The sequence below is a fragment of the Neofelis nebulosa genome, chromosome 4, assembly GCF_028018385.1.
Source record: "Neofelis nebulosa isolate mNeoNeb1 chromosome 4, mNeoNeb1.pri, whole genome shotgun sequence".
Classification (NCBI taxonomy): domain Eukaryota; kingdom Metazoa; phylum Chordata; class Mammalia; order Carnivora; family Felidae; genus Neofelis; species Neofelis nebulosa.
In genome coordinates, this window is record NC_080785.1 from 23,175,116 (window position 1) to 23,199,084 (window position 23,969).

At 47.1% G+C, this 23,969-nt stretch overlaps 1 protein-coding gene across 1 annotated transcript; it reads right to left on the reverse strand.

The window, feature by feature from the left end:
• Window positions 1-2,001: 2,001 nt before the first annotated feature.
• On the reverse strand, window positions 2,002-23,452 carry CPA2 (carboxypeptidase A2). Its single transcript, XM_058724269.1, has 11 exons — window positions 23,320-23,452; window positions 21,328-21,409; window positions 20,520-20,654; window positions 19,629-19,724; window positions 17,805-17,906; window positions 15,324-15,422; window positions 13,864-13,974; window positions 12,643-12,733; window positions 10,869-11,068; window positions 8,715-8,799; window positions 2,002-2,236 (listed from the first exon to the last, which is right to left on the reverse strand). Exons 1-11 carry the CDS (start codon window positions 23,382-23,384, stop codon window positions 2,049-2,051), a joined length of 1,254 nt encoding a protein of 417 aa, XP_058580252.1. The 5' UTR covers window positions 23,385-23,452; the 3' UTR covers window positions 2,002-2,048.
• Window positions 23,453-23,969: the final 517 nt, after the last annotated feature.

Genomic DNA, 23,969 nt, shown 5'->3' on the forward strand with positions numbered 1-23,969 from the left:
TGCTGAGGGAAGACATCAGGGCTAGGGGGCTTCTTGTTTAACTGGACTAACAGGGTTCTTGCCGCAGGCAGACCAAGGACTTAGTCATCAAAGGTGGAGGATGAGGCACTCAATCAGATATCAAGGACTGGGGGATGACTTCACAGGATCCTTTGCTAAGACTGACTTGGACAGGGCCCACGGACAAGGCCCAGTCAAAAAGAGGGCTCAGAGAAGCCTAAGTAAGTTTGGGCCAAGGAGTCTTTGTCAGGAATTATGGAGCTAGAGGCTTTATTAGGACTCTTGTCCTGTCAGCAGTGAAACTGAACTCCCACACCCACCCTGGTCCATAACGAAGGCTGGGCTCCGACACACATTTCAGCTCCGAAATTAGTAAAAAGAAGAGCTGAGAGCTGAATCGGCAAGAAATGTGAACTAAAGAATCAAGTACCCAGAATTCCAGGCAAGCTGAAATTCACTTCCCACCCTTTCTCCCAGAGAAAACCATCAACATGAAGAAAATCTCAATCCCTAATGGAAGTGAATGTCTAAAAAGAACATATAGAGAATCGGAGCGCCCAGGCTTGATGGGGCAACCAGGAAGAAGGAGTGTCACTTGTTTGAGTCCCCACTTGCTTTTATAATGCGGCACACTAGAAATTGAAAATAGCAAAAGGCACACAGCACCTAGGATAATGCTTGGCACAATGCAGTTGTTTAATTAGTGTTTGTTGAATAAATGAACTCGAAAGTCCCTTGCTAGCTCTAAACACTACTCTGTTAAGGTGAAGCAGCTGACACATGCCACAACACGGTTGAACCTTGAGGACATTATGCTAGGTAAAATAAGTCAATCACAAAAGGACAAATCCTATAGGATTTCATTTATAGGAGGTACCTGGAATAGGCAAATTCATAGAGACTGAAACTCGAATGGACGTTACGAGGGGCTGGGGGGAGGGAGAATGGGGAGTTATTGCTTAATGGGTATAGAATTTCGGTTTGGGATAATGAAAAATCTCTGGAGATGGGCAGTGGTTAACGATTGCACAACCTTGTGAATGTACTTAATGCCAGTGAATTGCATACTTAAAAATGGTGACAATGGGGGCGACTGGGTGGCTCAGTTAAGCATCCGACTCTTGATTTCGGCCCAGGTCATGATCTCGCAGTTTGTGGGATAGAGCCCCTTGTTGGGCTCCACACTGTCAGCACAGAGCCTGCTTGGGATTCTCTCTCTCTCTCCCTCTCTCTCTCTCTCTGCCCCTCCCCTGCTCATTCTCTCTCTCTCTCTCTCTCTCACTCTCTCTGTCAAAAGAAATAAACCTGTAAAAAAATTGGTGAAAATGATCAATTTTATGATCTGTATATTTTGCAATTAAAAACAATTTTTAGGGGGCGCCTGGGTGGCGCAGTCGGTTAAGCGTCCGACTTCAGCCAGGTCACGATCTCGCGGTCCGTGAGTTTGAGCCCCGCGTCAGGCTCTGGGCTGATGGCTCGGAGCCTGGAGCCTGTTTCCAATTCTGTGTGTCTCCCTCTCTCTCTGCCCCTTCCCCGTTCATGCTCTGTCTCTCTCTGTCCCAAAAATAAATTAAAAAACAAAAAACAAAAAACAAAAAACAAAAAACAATTTTTAGGGGCGCCTGGGTGGCTCAGTCGGTTGAGCGTCCAACTTCAGCTCAGGTCACGATCTCGCGATCTTGTGGTCCGTGAGCGCGAGCCCCGCGTCGGGCTCTGGGCTGATGGCTCAGAGCCTGGAGCCTGCTTCCGATTCTGTGTCTCCCTCTCTCTCTGCTCCTCCCCCGTCCATGCTCTGTCTCTCTATCTCAAAAATAAATAAATGTTAAAAAAAAATTAAAAAAAAAATTTTTTAAAGCACGTTGGAAGCTTTTTACTCAAGACAGATTTTTTTTTTTAAGATGAAGGGGTAACCTAAGTGGCTTACTATGTTTTAGGGCAACATAAATCAAAGAAATAGTGCTCCTAGATCAGGATTGGAAAAAGGAATAATCACAACCCAACTTTGCTTTAAACCAAAGAACTTTTAATGGTGTTTATTCCCCAGAGCCCTAATAGGGGTGGTCTCGCACATGCTCCATGATGGTCTTCAAGCCAAGCCAGGTCTCTTCGGCTGTAGGCAAGATCTGATTGGCTGGCAGGAGGAAGCCATATCGACCTGTGTCCCTCAGTTCAAAGGCAAATGAGTATTTGATGCCATAGTCATATGACCAGTCAATGCTTCCTCCACTGGCTTGGTCTGAAGGGCAAATGAGAATAAAGTTTGGTTATGCTATTCCCGCTGGCCTCTCCTGCTATCAACCTCCATGTTAAGTTTCACCATTACCAAAGATAAGTCAGACCCCTATCTTCATGGACCTTGAAAGCAGAGATAGCTTTGTAGGGGATCACACTTATGAAAAATTACAAGATTAATCTGAAAAGCAAAAAGTTACTTAAATGGACGCTATACTTAGCCTTCCTTTGGCATTTTTAGGAGCCTCTGGCTTCATCTACCCATTTGGAATCCTGCCTGCTCTCCTCATTGGCATCTTCTACACCTTAAGGAGGCCACACCATCACTTCCTTCTTTAGATGAGTGCTAGGTGTAGACATTATTTTCTCTTATGGGAGAGGAGGGATTACAAATAGAGTAAGAGATTTGGCCCCTGCCCTCCCTCAGGGAACTTTCAGCGTAAGGGTGGAGGGAGTTTTATTCTGATACCAAATAATATGCCCAGCACCCATATGTGATGGGTTACATCAATAAAGTGATGTGCACCTGTGTAACACGTGGCCGCTGACGTGATAGATGACGAAGGAAGGTGGCATTAGCCTACAAAGACTTAATGGCAATCGTGACTCAGAAGATCTGAGCGATGGATGAGCTCTGAAGCTCCTCCCAGGGAAGGTAGGTAGAGGTCAAATGGAAGAAACGGATGGGAGAGATGGAAGAAGTCACCTAGCCCCTAAGAATGGGGCTAGACAGGGGCTCCTGGGTGGCTCAGTCAGTTAAGTGTCCAACTCTTACTTTCAGCTCACGTCATGATCTCACGGTTCATGGGTTCAAGCCATGCGTCCTGGGATTCTCTCTTTCCCTCTCTCTGCTCCTCCCCGTGCGCGGGCGCACACACACACACACACACACACACACACACTCTCTCTCTCTCTCTCTCTCTCTCTCTCCCCCAAAATAAATATATAAAAAATGGTTTTAAATTAAAAAGAAATGGGGCTGGACAGACAGGGAGACCAGGGCGTTGTACCAGGGAGAAGCAGAATTAGTGGTTACTGTGTGAACTAACACTATAAACACCTGTGATTTGTGCCTTGGCCTTCACCCAAATGGTTGCTGACTTGCACTAAATCCCCCAGGGTACCAAAATTACTAACTGATGCTGCGTGACCCAGCCTATCCCACTAAGAGGCCCACAGTGGACGGAACCCTGGCTGCAGACTGCATCCTGATTCTGCAGATCGTTCGCTGGGGGACCTACGGCACTTACCTCTCTGACTCCCAAAGGCTTCATCTGCCAAACAGGTATAATATCACAGTACTTATCTCACAGTGAGAAATGCAGTGGGGTAATATTATGTGTCTGACTCCAACACCTGTTGAGCACCTACTAACTGTGTTAGGTACTACGCTAAATTGGTTGATTTAACCCCCACAAGGTAGATACTAGTATTATTCCCATTTTCCAAGCGAGGAAACCGAGGTTCTGAGAAATTAAGTGAGGGAGCTGGGATAAAGTATGCAGAAGAAGCGTTCGGTAAATTTCCGTTGTGACTGGAACCATCATCGTGAATAAATGACTACGATCCTATCAAAAAGTCTGGACCACATTAAAGAGACGAGGTACCCGCAGGGGAGTAATCCCCCAGGAAACTAACCAGCAACATGTATAGAATGCCTTAACGCTAGTGAACACTTTCATTCCACATTCTATCTTTTGAGCTTCTCAACAAGCTCTTCTTGTCTTGAGCTTCTCAACAAGCTTCTTCACAGAAGAACAAAAAAGATAAATACATAAAAAGGGAGAATGAGTGGCCTGCCCGCGATCACCTGGTTTCAAAGTGGCAGAACTAGGACTCAAAACCAGGCCTCTCCCCCCAGGGTCTGGGTTTTTCACCAACTACCTCTCTAAGAAAGAACTCAAGTAACAACACCTATCGTGGTGCAGCTTCTCAGAGCCCTTTCCAGGTGAGAAACTACCCAGGAAATGTCTCACCCACCACAGAAGCCCAGCCACCTCGTGGGTGGAGTGAGGCAGGTGTTCAGCCCAGAGCTACATACCAATCTGGGGCAGGAGGCAAAAGTACTTAATTGAGCCTTGTTCTTAGAGGCAGTGCTTGTCCAAGCTGGAATGAGGCCAGAATCAACGAAAACAGAGTCAGCTCTGGGCAAAGATACAGCCAGAACTTGCCTGACCATTAATGGTCAGGCTCCAAAAGATCAGACAGCAAACCCTATGCTTGTCTGATACTTGCTCATTTATGGGGCACCTGGATGGCTAAGTCAATTGGGCATCTGACTGCGGCTCAGATCTTGATCTCCCGGTTCATGAGTTCGAGTCCCACCTCGGGCTCGCTGCTGTCAGCACAGAGCCCACTTTGAATCCTCTGTCCTCCTCTACCCCCACCCCCCGCTTGTGCACACACACTCTCTCTCCTTTTCAAAAACGGTTAAGCATTTAAAAAGAAAAAAAGGAAATATCTGGGGACACCAGGGTGGCTCAGTCGGTTAATGTCCAGCTCTCGATTTCGTCTCGGGGCATGATCCGACGGTTTGGGCCCCGCATCAAGCTCTGTGCTGACAGAGTGGAGCCGGCTTCAGATTCTCTCCTCTCTCACTCTCCGATAAACTTTTTAAAAGTAGAAATATCTGTAACCTTACCAAGAAAAGCACAAAAAACCTCAGGCTTCCAAGATCTACCTCCCTTGTACACACCGCAGATAAGAAAGGTGAAAAACTAGACTCCTTGTAATAAAATGGTTGAGATCCCATGTGGGGGGACATCATCTGATGCCATTTTGCTGACACTCTGAACTCCAGCCTCCGCTCAGAGGCTGCCGAACAGAGAAAACGTGCATTCCTCAGCCTTAAGTGGCCATGATGGCCTTCCTCCCCAGTGCCACCAGTCGGAGCGCTCTGCTTTTTGGAGGTTCCTCTGCCAAAGGAGAGGGCAATTCCACACGGAACATGATTTAAAAGGTCATGATTTAACGGGACACCTGTAGGGGTACCTCGGCAGCTCAGCCGGTTAAGCATCCAACTCTTAATCTCGGCTCAGGCCATGATCTCAGTTCATGAGATCGAGCCCACATCAGGCTCTGCATGGACAGCGTGGAGCCTGTTTGGGATTCTCTCTCTCTCCCCGCCCCCCGCCCCCCGTCCCTCCCCTGCCCATGCTCTCTCTCTCTCTCAAAATGAATAAACTTAAAAAAAAAAAAAAAAAAAAAGTCTGGGCAACTAGAAGCAGATCAGTCTTCCCAGAGAAGAGCCTAAAACAATATGTAACAATAACTCCCAATCTGTCCATTCAACATGTGACTTGCTAACCTTGCCTTAGGAATATACACCAAACAGATCACTTAGAAGAAAAACAAGTTTCTACCCACACGCAGCAGCACCATTTAGCAGACAACACAAAGGCCCAATAACCAGGATACAGCAATGGAACGGAATAACAAGTACCTAGAGTGGAAATACATGAAACCATACAGGAAACAACGTTAACTGAAAAAAAACTGCACACAAAATAGAATACAGATGTTGATTACAACTAGATACATTTGTGTTCACCGACAAAATTACTGATGAAATTGAAAGAAAATATGATTATGGCCGTTTCTTTTTTTTATGAAGCCTTTTATTCTTAACTTTTTTTTACATGTACTTTTGAGACAGGGAGAGACAGCATGGGAGAGACAGCAGGGAGAGAAAGAGGGCGAGACACAGAACCTGAAACAGGCTCCAGGCTCTGAGCGGTCAGCGCAGAGCCCGACGCAGGGCTCGAACTCGCGGACCGCGAGATCGTGACCTGAGCCGAAGTCGGATGCTTAACCGACTGAGCCACTCAGGCACCCCATTATGAAGTCTTTTAAATGTATCATCATAGCTAAAAAATAGAAAAGAAAAACCACCAACTGGAAAAAAAAACTTCCATGATCAGTAGTTTCTGGATTTCCATCAATTGTTCTAGATATGGTAAGTCAACTATTCCTCCTCCGCTCTCCAAGACTCCCATTGAGAAAACCATGACTAACAAATGTGCCTTCCCTTGGATCCCCACCACCCCCCTCCTACAAATGGAGCCGTGCTGGTGCCTCGAGCATGCTTGCACACTTGCTCCTCCTAGTCAAGCCTGATCTACCCACCTCTGCTGGACCCCGCTTGCCCCTCTTCTCCTCCACTTGGGAACGGCACTGCCTTGGTCACTTCTCCTCTCTCCCGTATCTCCCACCTCTCCCTCTCTATTGGTCCTCTTCCCACAGTCGGTAAGTTAGGCTCTCATCTCAAAAACGAAGCCTTCCATTCCTCTCTCTTTCCATTCTCATCTCAGATCCTCCAAAGAGCAGTCTACTCACCGGACCTCCGCTCTCCCCCACCCCATGTACTCCTCCCCTGACCCTCACCACGCTTAGGAAACTGCTTTGGTTAAGGCCACCAATAAGCTAGTGATGAAAGTCCAAAGGGGGAGCCTGGGTGGCTCAGTCGGTTAAGCTTCTGATCCGTGGTTTCAGCTCAGGTCACGACCGCGCAACTCCTGAGTTCGAGCCCCACAACCCGGCTCTGCACTGACGGTGCAAAGTCTGCTTGGGATTCTCTGTCCCCCACCCCCACTCTCTGCCCCTTCCCCACTCATGCTCTCTCTCTCTGGCTCTCTCGAAAAAACAAATAAGTAAACATTTCAAAAAAAAAATCCAATGGTAAATGTTCTGTCCTTGTCAGAGTTGACCTTTCTGTAGCCTTTCGTCATGGTTAACCACTGCCTCCTTTCCAACAACTGCTCCTTCCCTGGTTTCTGAAACACAAGCTTCCCGGCCCCTCTGCCCAGGCCCACTGTGTGTCCCTCCCTCACTAACCCCTTCTGTTGTCCGACATCTTGCTCCCCTCCTCCATCCAGGGCTCTTCCCTCTCAAGTGATCTCCTTGCTCTCCTGTTCCAACCATCCTCTCCGCGTCAACGACTCTTAAGCCTCTCTCCAGAATCCCAGCGCCACGTAGCCCAAAGCCTACAGGACATCCCCACTTGAAAACGCTACAGTTCTCTCAACCTCACCTTGCCCAGATCTAATGACCCCTCGGTGAGAAGCTCTCCCCTCTAACGAACGACAAAAGCCTTTTGGTTTTACCTGCTTAATGTCCGCCTTCCATCCTCACTGGCACTACACTAGCGTGGACCACCATTTCTCCCTGAACAATTCCTACTCTTCCTGCGGGATGTTTGTACTTCCAGCCCACCACACTCCGTCCTCCACACTGCTGCTGGTTGTGTCTTCTCTGAAGCACGAAGCCTCAGCGCACTCACTGCCGGATGAAAACTCTCCAAAGGCTTTGAGAACCCTCTGGGTTAAAACCTAAACTTACCATGGCACGCAAAAACCTGAGCGCCCCGCTCCCCTTGTTCCCACTTTTATCCCAGCAGTCCCAAATCTCCTTGTGGGTCACAGAGCCCGTTCTGCACGTTCTCACTTCCATGCCTTTGGCCCATCCCTTTCTCCTCCCCCGGCCATCTGGTGAGCTGCCATCAAAATCCTGTCCTCCTCCCGTATGTGGCTTTTCCTGATTCTGCCACTGTCCAATCCTTCCAGCTGTCTACCACTTATGACCTACTGCTGCACACAGCACACTGAAGCTCGTTTGTCTTCCTGTTCGTCTCCCACACTAAACAACGAGTTCTCTATGTCTGTAGTACTTGGCGCGATGATGCGCACACAGTAGATGCTTAATAAATGTGTGTTGAGCAGAGTGCGTTGCCTGTAAGAGACATTTGTTTCCAAAGGATCCACGGGCACGGGAGCACTGGGAGACTCCTGAGCATTCGACTGTGGGGTCCTGAGTTTCTGGGTCTGTCCCTAAGGAAGCGGGGGATTCCTCTGGGGGACTCAGAATCTGGACGGATGCGTTAGGCTTTCCCACAGCACTGCAGTTTCCTGTTTCTATCCCAGTGCACTGTGGGAGAAGGGAGTCTCAGAACGCCCGCCAGCAGGCTCCCCAGCTTTACTCCTGACGCTGCCGGTATTTCTGACTTATCCTCCCCTCTGGCTCCCCAAACGGTACCTGCACAAAGGACTGCGATAGAGGCCATCCACTAAAATATCGGGGTCCTTTTAAAAAGTCGCACCCATTCTGTCCCCACACCCTGTCCACAGCACCATCCCTCTTAGCCAAGAAAGGGATAATTAATAAAAGTGATAACGTAGGACCAAGTCTTGACAAAAGCTTATTTTTCGGCCACAAGATTCCACACGATGACAGCGAGCTGTAAGGATCAGGACGAACAGAGAGGAACGTACATAACTCAGATATTTAAGAAGTTCTCTGTTCCAGATATCACCTAATAAGTATCCCATGGGAGGGACCTAGCCTCACAGAGGGAAACTGGGCAACGCCGGGTGCCATGCATGAAGACCTCTCCATTTCACATCAGCGCATTGCAAGGCTCTGGCCCAAAACCACATCGTACCTGCCATCGTACCTGGGTCATTCGTGAAAACACATCAGGTACTTACAGATGACTGAGCAGATAGGTCCCACTTTGTACTTGGTGCCATGCAGGCTTGTCAGAGACCGGGTAGCCTTTTGGGCCACTTCATTCTAGAGTGAGAGAACCGAGGAAAGGTGGATGGATAACACTTGTCGCTTGAAGAACGGATGCCCAATAGCAGAATGTAGCACGAGGCAGTCTGATTAACTGGACTCCGGTTAACTTAGGCTTAAGCACCATGCCCTTTCGTTTCGGCCATTTTCACGGACAAGCGAGCACTAGCTCACTTCTGTTGGCTTGGAAAATACAACACGAAGACCTTCACTGTGTATGTATTCTTCCAGGTGTTTGCAACAGCTACACCAGGGTCATTATTTTGCCACCAGCTCTCCTTGCTCAGGGGTGTGGATGGAAATAGGGTGGGAGTGAGGGACTGAAGAAAAGACGTACTGACCCCAGGATGTACCCGGGAAGTGGATTTTTTTTTTTTTTTAACTAGATCCCTACGTTGGCTTCCTTCCCTATGATTGTCTCTTTTTCCAAGAAGTAGAGCTCAGCAAAATATTTTCCATTATTTGAGGGTTCCAATTTTGACTGATTGAGGCTTTACTGTCCTTGCTAGGGATAAATGTAAGGTCTTGAACTTGGGTCCAGGAAAACAACCGTACAATTACCAGATGGGGGAAACCTGGCTCGGCAGAATCCTCAGAGAGCCTGGGGGTTTCAGTTGTCAACAAGCCCAACGTGAGTCAACGGCACGATGCTACTGCCAAAAAACTAACGTGACCCTCAACTGTTTAAGCAGAAGTGCACGGTCTGGATGAGGGCAGTGATGGTCATGCTCTGCTCTGTGCTGGTTAACCCACGACACAAGTTTTACACTCACTTCTGGGAGCAACCCTTGAAGAACACGCACAAACCAAGGCATGTTGGGAGAAAAGCAACCAGAATGGTGAGGGAACTTGGGACCATGTTATGAGTGCTTGAAGGAACAGCAGGTATGTAGTAGGGATATGGAAAAACCTAGGAAAAGCAGGATATCACTCTTCAAGTAATTAACGGATCTGCTTCTTTTCAAAGGGAAACAAACTTGCTCTATGGAGCAAGGTGATAAACCAGGACTGGCAGGTAAAAACCATTAAGGAGAAGGATTTGGGTCTCCATAAGAAGAACTCAAACAATCAATTCTACCCCAACATGGAATAGAATCCCTTGGAGGCAGAAAACTGTCCAAACACAGACTGGCAGAGATGTGGGCACCCAGTTTGGATAATTTAAGGTCATCTGGGTCCACGAAAAGTACCTTTTAGGTTCTTTTCAATCCTAAGGTTCTCTCTGATTTGACCTTGAGTGGTAATACTCACCATCAAAACCCTGAAAATTGCCCTACAGGGCTAACGTCCAACTGACGAGATGAGAGATACGCCTGAATTGGAATAATTTATTGCATTTCTGCCAGGAGCTGCTGTCAATAATGCATTTGAAAGTAAACTGACCAAAAAGTCCCATCTCAGGGTTTACCTCTAACACATGGGTCTCGAAAACCAAGCCTAAAAGCCAAATTGGGAATATCTGCACATTCTCTTCAGCTGGAGATAGCTCTTGCTGAATTATAAGTAGCCCCCGAGATGTCACCATCTGACTTAAGGTCACCACTATTTTGCTCATTCCGAAACAGGAGAGATGATGGAAGGTAGCAGGTTAGGCAGGCTGAGTGTTTTATGCCCAACGTCACACATCGGCACAGCATGATAACCGGTCATAGAGCCGAAAGCACCAGGAAGGTATGAGGCACAGAGCTGGGCGACAGTATTCCCTGGCATACAACAGCATCTGACTACAGAGCTAAGAGCCTCGGGTCCAAATTCAAGTGGGTTATTTCCTAAGCAACAGAGAGCACATCCTGGGAATTTATGGTCAAATTTAGGCTCCTGCTCATCTGGATCAAGGTAACAGGAATCTCATGAATTCTATTTCCCAAAGAAACTTAATTTAGGAAAGTCCACAACCAGGCTTTCAAACATCTGCCAGTATCTCAAACTTCTCAGTAGTTGGACCTATTCATTTGTAACCTGTCACTAGTACACCCCCATCTCGGTACCTGACCGTACGACTGACACTTACTTGTCCACACAATGGACCTTCGTGGCTGAGCTGAAATGAAGTTGCAGAAACTTACCAGCTCATCAAAGTTATCAGGCTTGGTACATGTATACCCATAGGGGAACATCAGCAGCTGAGAATAGCTGTGGAGGGTAATGAAGGCCTTGATTCTCCCATGGCTCTTGATGAAGTTCACTATGGATTTCACTTCAACTTCACAGGTAGCCTGGGGTCCACGGTAGGAATCAGAGCAAGGGTTGTTGCTGGCTCCAGGTCCTGATGGGATGCAGAAGAAGCCCAGTAGAAACAGTGAGCTTTAAGGAGACACCATGTGGATGGATACATTTACCATGCATCACTAAATTCTTCCTCTGGAAATCAGAGCAAGGTTGTCCATGCACTACACCGAGTTGCTGTCTAAGGGCACAGGGGAGGCCAAACTGAAGTGATTCTGGACACATCTCTCTTCTTTAGAAATATGGTTCCTCTATATGGCAGAAAGAGCTATCAAATTAGATCATCTCCTCTCTGTGGGAGTCGCTGGAAGAAAAGCTAGATTTAACATTATAGATGGAATTCCTGCCTTGGGTGGGAGTTGAGCAAGCTCTTTTCTGGGATTGCTTCCAATTCTTAGCGTCCAAGAGTAGAAGATTCTATGCATCTGTACTTCTAAATCACAAAGCCACAAATGCAAGGAACCCTGACACCCTTTTTGCGGTGAGGAAATCACTACACTTGACGACAACGAGGCCACCTTTGGCCTTGATTTTCTCAGCAACCAGAGTTACTCGTGACCACCAAAGTGGTCCACTATGACCTGGCCAGGGCTCTGAATGCTAGAAAAACTCCGAGGGGCTGGGTAGGGGCTGGGACTCCCCAGGGTCTCTAAAGGATATAAACGAAGTATAAATACAACCTGTCACTTTATCTCAAGATTAGTTAATAAGAACAATAACATTTGGGGGTTGGGGGGAGCCTGACGTTGAATTCCTGGGCATTGCGCGGTATTTTAGATCGTATGCTTTGATTTTTTTTTTCCTACGCTAAAAAAACTATTGTAAAAGCGATGAATGAAGTTGCCACTCATCCACATCCTGTCACAATTCCCTAGTGGGTCCTTTCTTGGTTCAATAATTCTCATTAATTCATTCGTCTGACAAATATTTAGTGATCGCCTAAATCATGCCAGACCTGTACTACGTATTAGGGATAGTACGATGAAAAAGACAGTTCCTAACCTCACTGTTACCAGGCCTAATGAGAAAAATACAAACAAATTTCAATTCTGTAATTAGAGAAACACAGGGGTTTTAACTGGTCCCTACAAGCATAAAGAAGCCCCCCAACCAGCCTGCCAAAAAATTATAGCCACGAGTCAACGAGACCAGAGCAGCAAGCCAGCATTTTCCCTCTGAATCTGTTTTTGAAAATCAATTTCCTAATCCTATTTGTACTTCTTTTTAGTTTTATTTCTCGAAACATCCAGAGATGATGTAATGCTTCTCCTCTGAGTAGATCCTAACCCCCTCTAGTGGTTGGTCTGGAGCTTCCCGAGGCCTCCCGCCATTGTGCCGAGTCTCGCTCTGAAAACTCAGAAGCGAAGCCGAGCTGGGCTACAGCTTGTGGGAAAACTAAGATGTGAGACAAAATATATTAAATGCTGCTCAGAGATCTGGGACAGCGCTGCGCGCCTGTGAAGGGAATGTACTTAAGTGTTTTTTAAATGGGTTTTTAAATGGCTTCAATCCTGAATGGGCTTAGCAGGCTGACGACACTGCACAACCATGCAAAATAGCCAGTTGGGCCAGACAACTTCGGACCATCCCTGGGGGGCAAGGCCCGGCGCTCACCTCCAAACCCTGCATCCCAATTCCGGTTAAGATCAACACCAACACAGGGGCTTCCGGGTACCCTGGACCGACTCTTCCGCCACATACGATTCTTTAAAATCCAACCGAAAGAGAACACAGAAAAAAAGAAGGACCGTCACTCAGCCTGATGAGAAGGTCCCTTTAGAATTCTGTTAATTTCCCTTGCTTCCTCCCGGGAAGGTCCCTTTGGAATGACGCTAATATCCCTTGCCCACAAAGGTGGCGAACAGTCCTCCTCCAGGGTTCTGCCAGGAGCTTCTTGGTCATTTCACTGAGACGAGAAATAATCCCCATCTCTTCAAGTCAATACCTGCCAAACCATTTTCCATAGAATACCAGTTCTCTTAACAATAACAGAAAATAAAAACAACAATAAACAAAGCGGGGAGAGAGCAAGGGTTCTGTGATGGAATCTTTCAGGAAAATATAGAGCTAAACTGGCTAATTTACTTCAGCACTTCTAGGGTTTTTTTGTTTTTTTGTTTTTTTTTTAACACTTTCATGTTTTCTACGATACTCCAGGAGGGGGATACAGTAGGCGGTACTTCCCAAACTTGACTGTGGAACTCTCTATTCATAGGGTATCTGAGTACTAGTATTTGTACGAGTTCTTTTTAAACGCCCGTTGGAAAACACTACCGTACTCGGCTCCCTCCAAAAATAAACTTGAAGCTCTGATTCACTCTGAATATATGTGGGGTCACAGTTGCCACAACGGTGTTTTGTAATGAGACTTTAAATGAAAAAAGAAAAGAAACTACGTTACTCCTTTTAGTGATATTACAGAGGATTTCTTCTACAGATTGTAAGTAACATGCCGAATGCATTGTACTGCCTACCCAAATCCTACTGCGATCTAATTGTCAGCAGGTAACATCCGCCTCCTCTTTTCTATCAATCCCACCACAAAAAAACGCAGAGAGAATCGGAACAAATCTCCTAGGTGACTCACTGTGAACGCTGAGCTCTAATAGCCCAGCCTAACCGCTGAAATGGGCTCTGACCGCGGCAATACGTAAAGACATCATGTGCTGGAATAAGGTGATTATAAACGCCACTATGTGCCTCCATCCAGGGCCACTACTGAGAAATTAGTCATTCCACTTTTGCTAAATCAAGAACAGAAAGATTACGTTTGTTTGTTAAAGTCCTACGCATCTCCATCAACTCTTATTGAAGAAGAAAAAGGTCCAGGCTTACTTTGGTTTGAGAGAACACATATCCATCGGGGTTTGTAACCGGCAGCAGGAAGATATCCATCGTGTCCAAAATGGAAGTGATGGAGACATCAGTTCCATAACCAGAGGCAATCTGAGCAGAGACAACAAATATGTCAATCTCACACTCCCCTTTCACCAGGGAACAAGGGATGGAATAGTAAGACAGTGTGGTTTTTTTTCAAACATGAACCAGATACCATGACCATGGTCATGACCATGACCAGATACTGCCGGTCAATGAGAGCCTGCCAGGACTACAGTCCGGTCTCCTGCAACGCTCCTGTGTTCAATACGTCAATGTCTATACTTTTATCTCTAGTCAGGATAATTTACTTATATGAAATAAAACGCAGATATCACCTATCCATTCTCTCTCAAAAGCAGAATTCTTTCTGTTCATTCTGGGAAAGCACTTCGCAATGGCGTTGTATGGCTTACAGGGGAGCTAAGAACCAAAGAAATGTTTTTCAGTTTTTTCTTCGTCGTCACATAGGCAGGCTTTCCAAAAGTACTCATGACAAACAACAGATTACTTAAATGCGTAGAGACTTTTCTGAAGATACAGAGAACCGGTTAAATTCCATTTGGGGAATTAAATTTCTACTTGCCATCAATTGCAGTAGGGCTGGAGTTTCTGCTGGATTAAAATTTATTCATTTCCTGTGCTCAGCCATCCTAAGGCATTATTATTCAACTGTTAAATATCCATTTCATAATACCCTAAAGGTAACTGCATTTTAATTGAAGGGAAAAATGTATCAGTCGGTATGCACGTGGCTGCACATGCTTGAATGATCTGATGTGGATTGATTTCCTTTGCTCATGAATTAACATTCTGATTTATAGCGTGTCATTTTTGAATTACTTAAGCAATACCAGACTAGGTCACACCCAGCCCGGTGTCCTGACTCTAATTCCAACGAACATGTGGAAGAAAGGTATTGCCACACTCCGACTTCAAAACCTGATGTGGAAACTTTTCAGAAAAACCCAAAAACCCTTAGCTAATTTCACTTTGGATCCGTAGGCCAGAGTAAACTCTTCTGGCACCCATTTCTATTTTCCATCTGAGCCCCTTTGGTGATTTTGTAGATTTCTAGCACAAAGTCCCTCGGCCCTCACGGCTCCAGGCAGCGAAGCAATTTTTCTCTAGTCTGTTCTTATGCTGAAATCTGACTCCTGGGGTCCTTATACTTACCACCCTCTCAATCTCTTCTGGCGGTGTCTGTTAACCGAGCACACAGTGGCCGGCAGGCCCAGGGACAGTGCAATACAGAAATACGAAAAAAGGTTGAATGGGCCTGCTTCCTGCCAGTACGACAAGAGAAAGCCTCCCCGAGAGCATCAGCGTTGGCCGTTCGGATCACAAAGACTGTTGTGTGTTTGGGTGGGGCCTAACCCAGAAAGTCAAAATAATCGAGGAATTTTAGGAAAAACGACCTTATTTGCTGTCCACAGCGCAGTAGCTTGGGTAACCCACTCGCGAGCATGGATCCCGGCGTCTAACCAGATGGCCGGCTTGTCTCCTCCGGTGCTGAACTGTGAGACAAGCGTAGAAATGTGAACGGCTCCACCTCTGCGGGCTCCTGTCCCCCCTCTTTTCCCCCAGGGGCCTTGTCTGTCCCTCGTTCTGTACTTGATGTGATCGAGAGAGAAGGAGGAGGTGTAGACAGTGATGTTGTCAACTAACTCTTCCCATTTCACGTGATTTTCCTGGCCCCGTGCTTTTACCATAAGTTTAAATGCAAGCTAACAAGAGGGCGTGGACTTTCTTTTTGATGTTTGTAAAAAAATCGTTGCGGGTAACGTAATGACATGAAAACACAGGTTCATCATTTGGGGTAAATTTTCTAAAACAGGTTACAGACTAGTGCGATGCCCTTTTGATTCTCTCGAAAGGCCAGTTCACGCATGTCTATATACGTATGCACACAACCATCTGAAAAAAGGAAGAGGGGGAAGAAGAGAGAACACAGACATAGCAAGATACGCAACAAAATATTAACACCGATCACCCCGTAGTTGTGGAATTAGGAACATGGGGATGCTTTTCCTTTTTTGTTTCTGTTTTCCAACTTGTGCACCGATTGTGTTATTTCTGTGATAAAAATGCTTGGGATAACCTTTCGAGTCCTTCATAGAAGCAGAATAGGTAGTAGGCTCTGGAGGTGTTTTCCAGAGTTTAAATTTTATGACCTAAGGGTCTCAGTTTTATTTGGAAGAGTGGCTTTGTCAATTGGATCAGTAAATGGGAAGGAAAAGAGGATGGTTGTTTGCACCATCAACTTCTGTCTCTGTGCTGCATTCTAAACATAGCAGATAAGGTAAATGAGAAATGCAAATCCTTGCTAAAAATTACATTTCATGGGCTTTGAGAGTTTTAGTTGAAAGGGTTTCATATCTTTTCCTCCAAAGAGCTCAATTGTAAAAAGCGGACCTTTCAAAAAAACACAGAACATTCTCAACCACGAACCACCCTAGATAAGAGAAGGCCAGGACAATCCAAGGGGGAGAAGAATCTGGGAGATTTCCTGGCCCAATGGTAGCAGTAACACAGAAAAGGAAATTTTTTTTAAAGAAGGTAGTAAATATTAGCAAATGTACCACGGTGTCATAAAATAGGCAAACCACTCCTCTCAAGCCTGCTTTGGGAGAAACACTCTGGAGAAATCCATCTGTCCCAATGAGTCCCTTGGTTCTCAGCCATAACATTTCCAAATTTAGTAGGGAGTTGTGACATTATCTTTCTGTTTTTCTTTCCCTCTCTCTCTCTCTTTCACAAACTCTTTCTAGGAAACTCGGAAATAAATTTCATTCTTTCTGGGCAAAGTGCAAAAGCTTGAAACTATCAGCACTAAGACTGTCAGAGGTTACTGGCTGGAGTAAAACCCTAACCCTTTTCAACTAGCACCAAGAAAGAAAGGAAGGAAGGAAGGGAGGGAGGAAGGGAGGGAGGAAGGAAGGAAGGAGGGAAGAAGAGAAGGGAGGAAGGGAGGGAGGAAGGAAGGAAGGAGGGAAGAAGAGAAGGAAGGAAGGAAGGAAGGAAGGAAGGAAGGAAGGAAGGAAGGAAGGAAGGAAGGAAAGGAGGGAGGGAGGGAGGGAGGGAGGGAGGAAGGAAGGAAAAGAAAAGAAAAGCCTTCGTTTTCTGGGCATTTGCCTGCGCAGTTAAGTTGCCCTGTCATTCTGCTCGCTGCAGGAACGCTTCTGTTTTTTAAACGCAGCTCAGGCAAGTACTTGGCGCTTTTTTTCTTTGTAAATCTCTTACTTTAAAAATGAGAGAGAAAAGAAAAAGAGAAGAGAAACAAGGTACAGAACTCCTACCTTGATTAATTACAGAATACCTCCCCCATCCTCCCCTGCTCACCCCAAGGCGGCACCCCTACGTCCATCCCCTCCCCCCCCCCCCCACTCACCCTGGGGCCCACACCACCTTCTCCAAAGCCCCCACCTCATCGCGGGGCCCGCACCGCCACCCCCAACCTTCCCTCACTCTGGGGCCCTCGTCATTTCCTCCACCACCCCCTCTCACCCTGGGACCCTCGTCACCTCCTCCATCCGCCCCCCTCGCCCTGGGGCCCGCACCGCCTCCCCCTTCCTCCGTTCCTATTGGCGCGTTCGCCTCTGGTTCCCGGCGAGTGAATCTATCAAGATGAGAGCATTAATTCACTCCTGCAGACCTGCGTCAGCTTGCGCAGGAAAGAGAAAAAAGAAACAGAAAGGGGGGGGGGGGGCGGGGGTTGTGGGGAGCTGGATACTCAAAACCAGCAAGGACCGGTTAGGAGGGGGAAAAAAGGGGGAAAGGGAAAAAAAAAAAAAAAAAAGGACCCGCTCTGCAGGCAGAGCCAGGACTGACGGCCCGCCTGGGAGGAGCGGGATTCTAGAAGCCTCTCGGGAGGAAAACCCACAGCTGCACCTGTGTACCTTGAGTACGTTCATGGGCCGCTTTTCGAAAGAATGGCCAATGTTCACTTTGCTCACTAGACCGGGGTGCTCGGCAACGATGTTATCCATTGCTTGGGAAATCTGCAGTGTTTAAGATGAACAAACAGACATTTGCAAACGAATGACGTGACGCCCCCGTGAGCGACTTTTCCCCCCTCCTCTACTCCCACTCCCTCCGGGCCCCGGAGAGGGCCGCGCGGCCGACGCCGCAGGATGGGGGACGCGGGGAGCGGAGGGGAGAGATGATGAGTCACCGGGCGTCTGCAGGGGCCGGCGAGGGGGGGAGCCATTTTGTGGCAGCGGAGGCGGCTCGTTCCAGTTTTGTGCTTCCGACAAAATGGCCCTTGTCTGGCTTGCCCGAGGCCGTCCCCCGCCCAGCCCTGCGGGGCGGCGTCTCCCGCTCGCCCTCCCGGGCGGGGGGCCGCGACTACCAGGGGCACCCGCAGAAAGGTGGCTTTGCGGGCAGCGGGGCGGGTTCAGGCCAGGGGCGACGGGGCGCCGGCCCGTGAGGCGCGTCCGCCGCCGGCTACCTCGGGCCCCTCTTGGCGAGGCTGATGGAAACGCTGCGCCGCTGCGTCCGGGGCTGGGCGTGAGACGTGTCCGGAGAGTGACCGGCAGGCAAAACAGCCCCTCCGGGGGCCGCTGCCGGCACCTGCTGTCCGCGGGACACGGACGCCGGTGTGCGAGGCCCGGGCAGGGCGCGGGAGCGCCTCGCTTGCTCCGCTCCCTTTTCCCCTCGCTCTCCCCAGTGGTTCGCAGTCCCTTGTCCGAAAGCCGTCGGGGCCTTGCGTATTTCACATAAAGAATCGTGGCGGCGTTTCGTTTTGGGGTTTTAATTTCAGAAGGGTCGTGGGAAGCGTATGTTGCACATGATGCACGTGGCCTGGCTCCGTGTTCGAACACGTTCGTACTGCCGGCGGTGAAACAAATGAGTAGCAAGGCAGTTCAGGGCAGAGTTTGTCCCCAGATGCGTTTAGGTCGGGTCAGCTTTTGCCATCGGATAAATCAGGGGGGGGGGACGATTGATTTCAGGGTTCTTTGCATTTAGAATTGGTGATTTAGGGGACGAGTTCCTACCAGATCTCTCCCCCGCCCTGGCTCTTTCCTATTCCCCCGCCTCTCCCTGTTCCCCTCCAACCCCACCTCCCCACCTCACCCCCACCCCGTCTTGTCACCCCCTCCCCTCCATTCCCCCACTCCAAATCATTTAGTGCAAATAGACCCCCTGTGGACCCTGAGAAAAGCTCAGTGTCACAAAGAGGCAAGTGCAGTGTGGCCCTGCCCAGGTGTCCAGGGGGCAGCTTGTGACCCAGCTGGAGGAAAGGGGGCATTCTTCAGGCCAACAGAAAAGACAGCAGAGACCTCACAAGCCTCGGCTTCCATGAGGTCTGGGCACATTCGTCAGGCTGGGAGACCCCACCCTCCGCTGGCAGGCAGAGGTGTCTGTCTTCATCAATTCCAGCCATGAAGCACAACTCTCAGGTGGCTTCGTGGGTAGCACAGGTCAGAAATTGGCCAAGGGGCCTTGAGGGGAGAGGCTCATCAGCATGAGCGGCTGTGTGCTCCCTGAAGACTCTCCTAGACGGTTCCAACTAATGGAATGGCTCCTGGAATGGGTATGTGGGCTTCAGGTCCTGCCTTAAAGCAGGGACACTGATACTGGCTGTGAAATCCCAGAGAAAATTGGAGAAGTTAGGAAATAGTAGGAGAATACTTGCCATTAAATCACCAGGCTGAAGCAAAAGCCTTGTCATCAGAGGAGAAAATGGCCCATTGCTCTGATACTCATTTTGAAACACCTACCTCTTCCAGAGTATGATAAGCCTCAAAGTTGAAGTTGCCATTCCGTTCTCTTCTCTGATTGAGTAACATCTCTTCGTTCTCTTTGTCCAACAGAACCTAAGATAAAACCAGTCACACTTCTGATTAGCTTATAGCCATGAGTTTGCATCTACAGTTGTGAAGGAAATGCTAAGACCCCGGTCCTCAGTCCAAGCATCCTCTTCCGGTCCTCCAGGCTCTGGGGTCACGCCTTTCCCCCTTTCTGAGAGCACCCTGAAAGGGGAGGAGGCATTAACGGGACTTTGGGGCCAGCCAGATGCTGAAAATATAGGATGACAGTCCTGTGGTTGCCTTTCTGGGAACCCAGGGCCCGAGTTAACCCCCAATTAAAAACTAAATGAGGGGCGCCTGGGTGGCTCAGTCAGTTAGGCATTCAACTCTTGATTTTGGCTCAGGTCCTGAACTCACAGTTCCTGGGTTTGAGCCCCACGTCGGGCTCCGCGTTTACAGTGCGGATCCTGCTTGGGATTCTCTCTCTCCCTCTCTCTCTGCGCTTCCCCCATTCGTGCGCACACGATCAATCTCTCTAAATAAATAAATAAACTTAAATTAAATGAGTGACGTTTTACTTTTATTTACTTCAGCTAACATGCTTTGGTTTGCGCTCTGTGTTTCATGCCAGGGACTCTCTTTTGCCCTTTCCCTCAAATTTTGTTTTTATTACCATATCCCACTCATGCCAAATGCAGACAGGAGAGGGACAGTGCCTCCCTACCCACTCTGCAGGGTAGCCCCGATGGCAGGAAGGCCCTTGTGGCACCCACAGGTCCTTTCCCTGGCAGAGGGTATTCAAGGAGAAAAAAGCATGGACCTTCAGTTCATGTGGACCAGCAAGGTCTGTGGAATAAATACCTGAACATCTTCAATCATGATGGAATAAGCAATTCCCTGGGATTCCAAGAAGACTTTGACCGCCTGGACGCTGACAAAGGGAACTCGGACATGGGCTGTCTCCCCTGGGATGGTTGGTGATTTCCAGAAATCAAGCTGGAAGGGGTAAAAGGCCAAGGCAATACATGGGTCATTCCAGGGAAATGGACAGCTCAGCATGGATAGATTTCCAGAAATCAATTTGTATCCATTTTGCCTCCAGCCCACAAGACTAGAATCATTATGGAGTCACTGTGATATGGCAAGAGGGTCTTTTTTTTAAATATCCAAGCATGAACATATGTGTTATATTGTTTTTCCCCCCCTGTGGTTAGATATTAAAACTGACAGAAGGCAAAGATTATTTAAAACTATGGCAGTTTTTTTTTAACAGTTGACATTCAAGTGATCCAATTCATTTCATAACAGAACATTAATACCGTAAATTATTGGAGGAGGGAAATAACGCATTAAAGCTGTTCGGCAATTTTTCGAAGTAACTTTCACATTTGATCTCTCTTTTCACTCGTACAATAAACCTCTGAGATAGAAGAATGGCATGTTTATCCTCATTATACTGAACGGGATCATGAGACACAGGGAAAGCAGGTGACTTGCCCGATGTCGCAGTCTTGAAACTGGAGCCTGGGTTTTCCACACCCCGGTTCCAGGAGTTAACATTTCACACCATGTCAAAGATGAGCCACAGTCCAAAGTAAGAGATCCAATCATCATGTCTAACTGTGCAGTAGTCATGTGGCAAAACAGAAACTCCCTGTAGGACAGATACCTGAAGATGTTCTTCAGCCTCCAATTCCACCAGATGTCTTATTTGTTCTTCGTTCCTTGGTACGACCTCGAGAACCTGGTCCCTAAGGATATTAACCAGACATGACCTTAAAAGCAAACCCTGGACACCGTTTCCTGTTGCGTTATGCCTGCTGTTAGTCTCCGCACATAGGAAGGAGTTTAATGAAGCGGTTAATAATCTCTTTGACAATCGAGAAACTAATAAATGGTATACTGACCCATATCCCCAGAATGAGGAGTTTACTTCCCCTGAGGAAATGGTATCTAGATAATAATTAAGAGGTGTACCTACTCCTAGCAGGAAGCTTGCCATTAAAGTTACCTTTCCTTTAGCTAATGATTATTTCTAAAATAACACCTGCTGGTCATAAAGCGATAGCTTTGAAAACTCTTTCTGCCTCTCAGAAATGAGGTTGGGGCTTTTTTTTTTTTTTTTTAAGTGGAATAATTAGTTTGGTGCTTGTGAGAGAAATCGAATTCACATCTGGGTAGACCTAGGACGTTTTTGTTGTCGTCATTAACTGAAATGTATCAGAGTGCCGTCTCCAAAGCCCATTCATGTGACCCAAACTTGGGGTGTGCCAAAGACAATTAGGACGCTGAAAAATCATGGCGTGCTTCTCACTCCGTGCACCCATCCACACTTTATCCTTGATAAAGGATATCAAGGACACCTTGGCAGGAAAGAGAAGTTGGAAAACAAGCCAACGCATATCCTTAGAAAAGAAATTTGGGAGTAGATCTGGATTTGTATAGCCCTTCCTCAGTGGTAGCAGTTTGCCTTCTACCGCTTTCTCCAAGTAGGCTGCCTTCCTGAGTCACTGCCCTGAGCATTTGTGCAGTGGGGAAAGGGTTGGTATAGAGCCCTATACAAGGACCAGAACCCGGGTCTTCTGAAACCAAGTGCCGTGCAAACTTCCAGTGAACGCTAGCAAAATAAGTAACAGACTGTGAGATCTTCAAGGCTCTTCTGCCTCCAGGTATCCACCTGCCACATGATCTGAAAATTCTTCCATTTGAGTCTCATTCCTTTTGGTTAGTGCACAGACGCCCAGGAGTCCTCTTTTATAAGGGGAAGGTACTGAGCAAAGTACTGCTTTGGGCTAATGTTTACTGGTCTGTGTTTTGAGGAAGAGTAACCCTTTGAGTTTCTCCGCACGTTAAAAAAGACAAGTGGGGAGGAGTTTGATGATCAAAAAAATGGGTAAACGTACCAACCTAGATCCCTTCTTATAGATTTACAATGCATATGAATTTAGTAAAAGTCACTAGAAATCCTATAGTTTGTTAAACCCTCTGATTCCCAAATTTATTTGACCACCCACTTCTTTGGGTCAAATTTATTTGACCACTTCCTTAACTCCCTGGAACACTCTCCAAGAAATGCTGCCTAAAACCTTTCATAGAATCTTGGAACCAATACACTTGGGAGCAAAGGTGAATCCTACAAAGCCGTGAGAGTTGGATTTGGGCTGAAATCTGCAGCACCGGTTCTCCGACTTCATGAGGTTCCATAGCTGGGGGCACTCGGTCTGAAGGGCAGATATGGAGGATGGAGCCCAGAATGGCTGGGAGGAGGTCGTAGGAGAGTAACCCATCACTTACTGAGTGAGATGCACCAAGACAGTAGGCCAAACAGCTTGATTTTCATTGATGTCTACCATCCCTACCTTCTGATCATCAAGGGATGTGAGTAAATACAGAGAGAAAAAGGTATATGTGTTCAGATTTCACTTTTTTTCCTTTAAATGTCGTTCATCTCTGTTTTTTTGTTTTTTGTTTTTTTTGTTTGGGTTTGTTTTTTTTTTTTTTTTGGTCACTCATTTCTGTTATTCCCACTATCCCCTCTCCAAATCTAAGAGGACTTCTCTGAAACTGCTGAACACTTACACCTTTTTATTCTGCCACCATCCAGTGAGACTCTGTGAATCAGGCAACAAAGTTCAAAGAGGCGCCAGAAGACATAACTTACCCCACAAATGTTTCTCGACAGTAGATATGCCCAAAAAGGGCACCAAAAACCAAGATCAACTTCATGGTCGAGGGTCTTCCCAGAGTCCAGAATTCAGTGTCATTCCTGAACTTTATTTATAGGGCCCATGGCTGAGGCTGATCTGTAGGCAGTCTAAGAACTCAAGTGAATGCCCACATGTTAAAATTCCCACCTGCATGTCAAATTCTCAAGGTCGTAAACACCCACCTGTGTGATATCACCAATTCGTACATTTTCCATTCCCACCATGAGATAACAAATTTTGATGGAAAGAAAACAAAATTGCTAGAGCATTCCAAGGGCAAATCATGTATTTATGATTTAGAACATAAAGTGCCACCAACTCTGACCAGTGATAGAAGCCAGATTAGTAGACCTGAGGTTAAAGTCCTTTCTGGGTCTCTGACTAAAAAACAAAACAAAACAAAACAAAACACCAAAAACCAAATAACAAAAAAGGGCACAGCATTTAGACTAATTATTCAGGCATCCTGTCTATCACATTCCATTAGTTTGCTCATTTGTTTATTTTTATAATGTTTACCCTGAAATGCTGCAACCATTCAGTCCACATCTGCTGCATCTCCCTGTAGAGGTGGCCCATTCCCATCCTTACTCTATATTAAAAC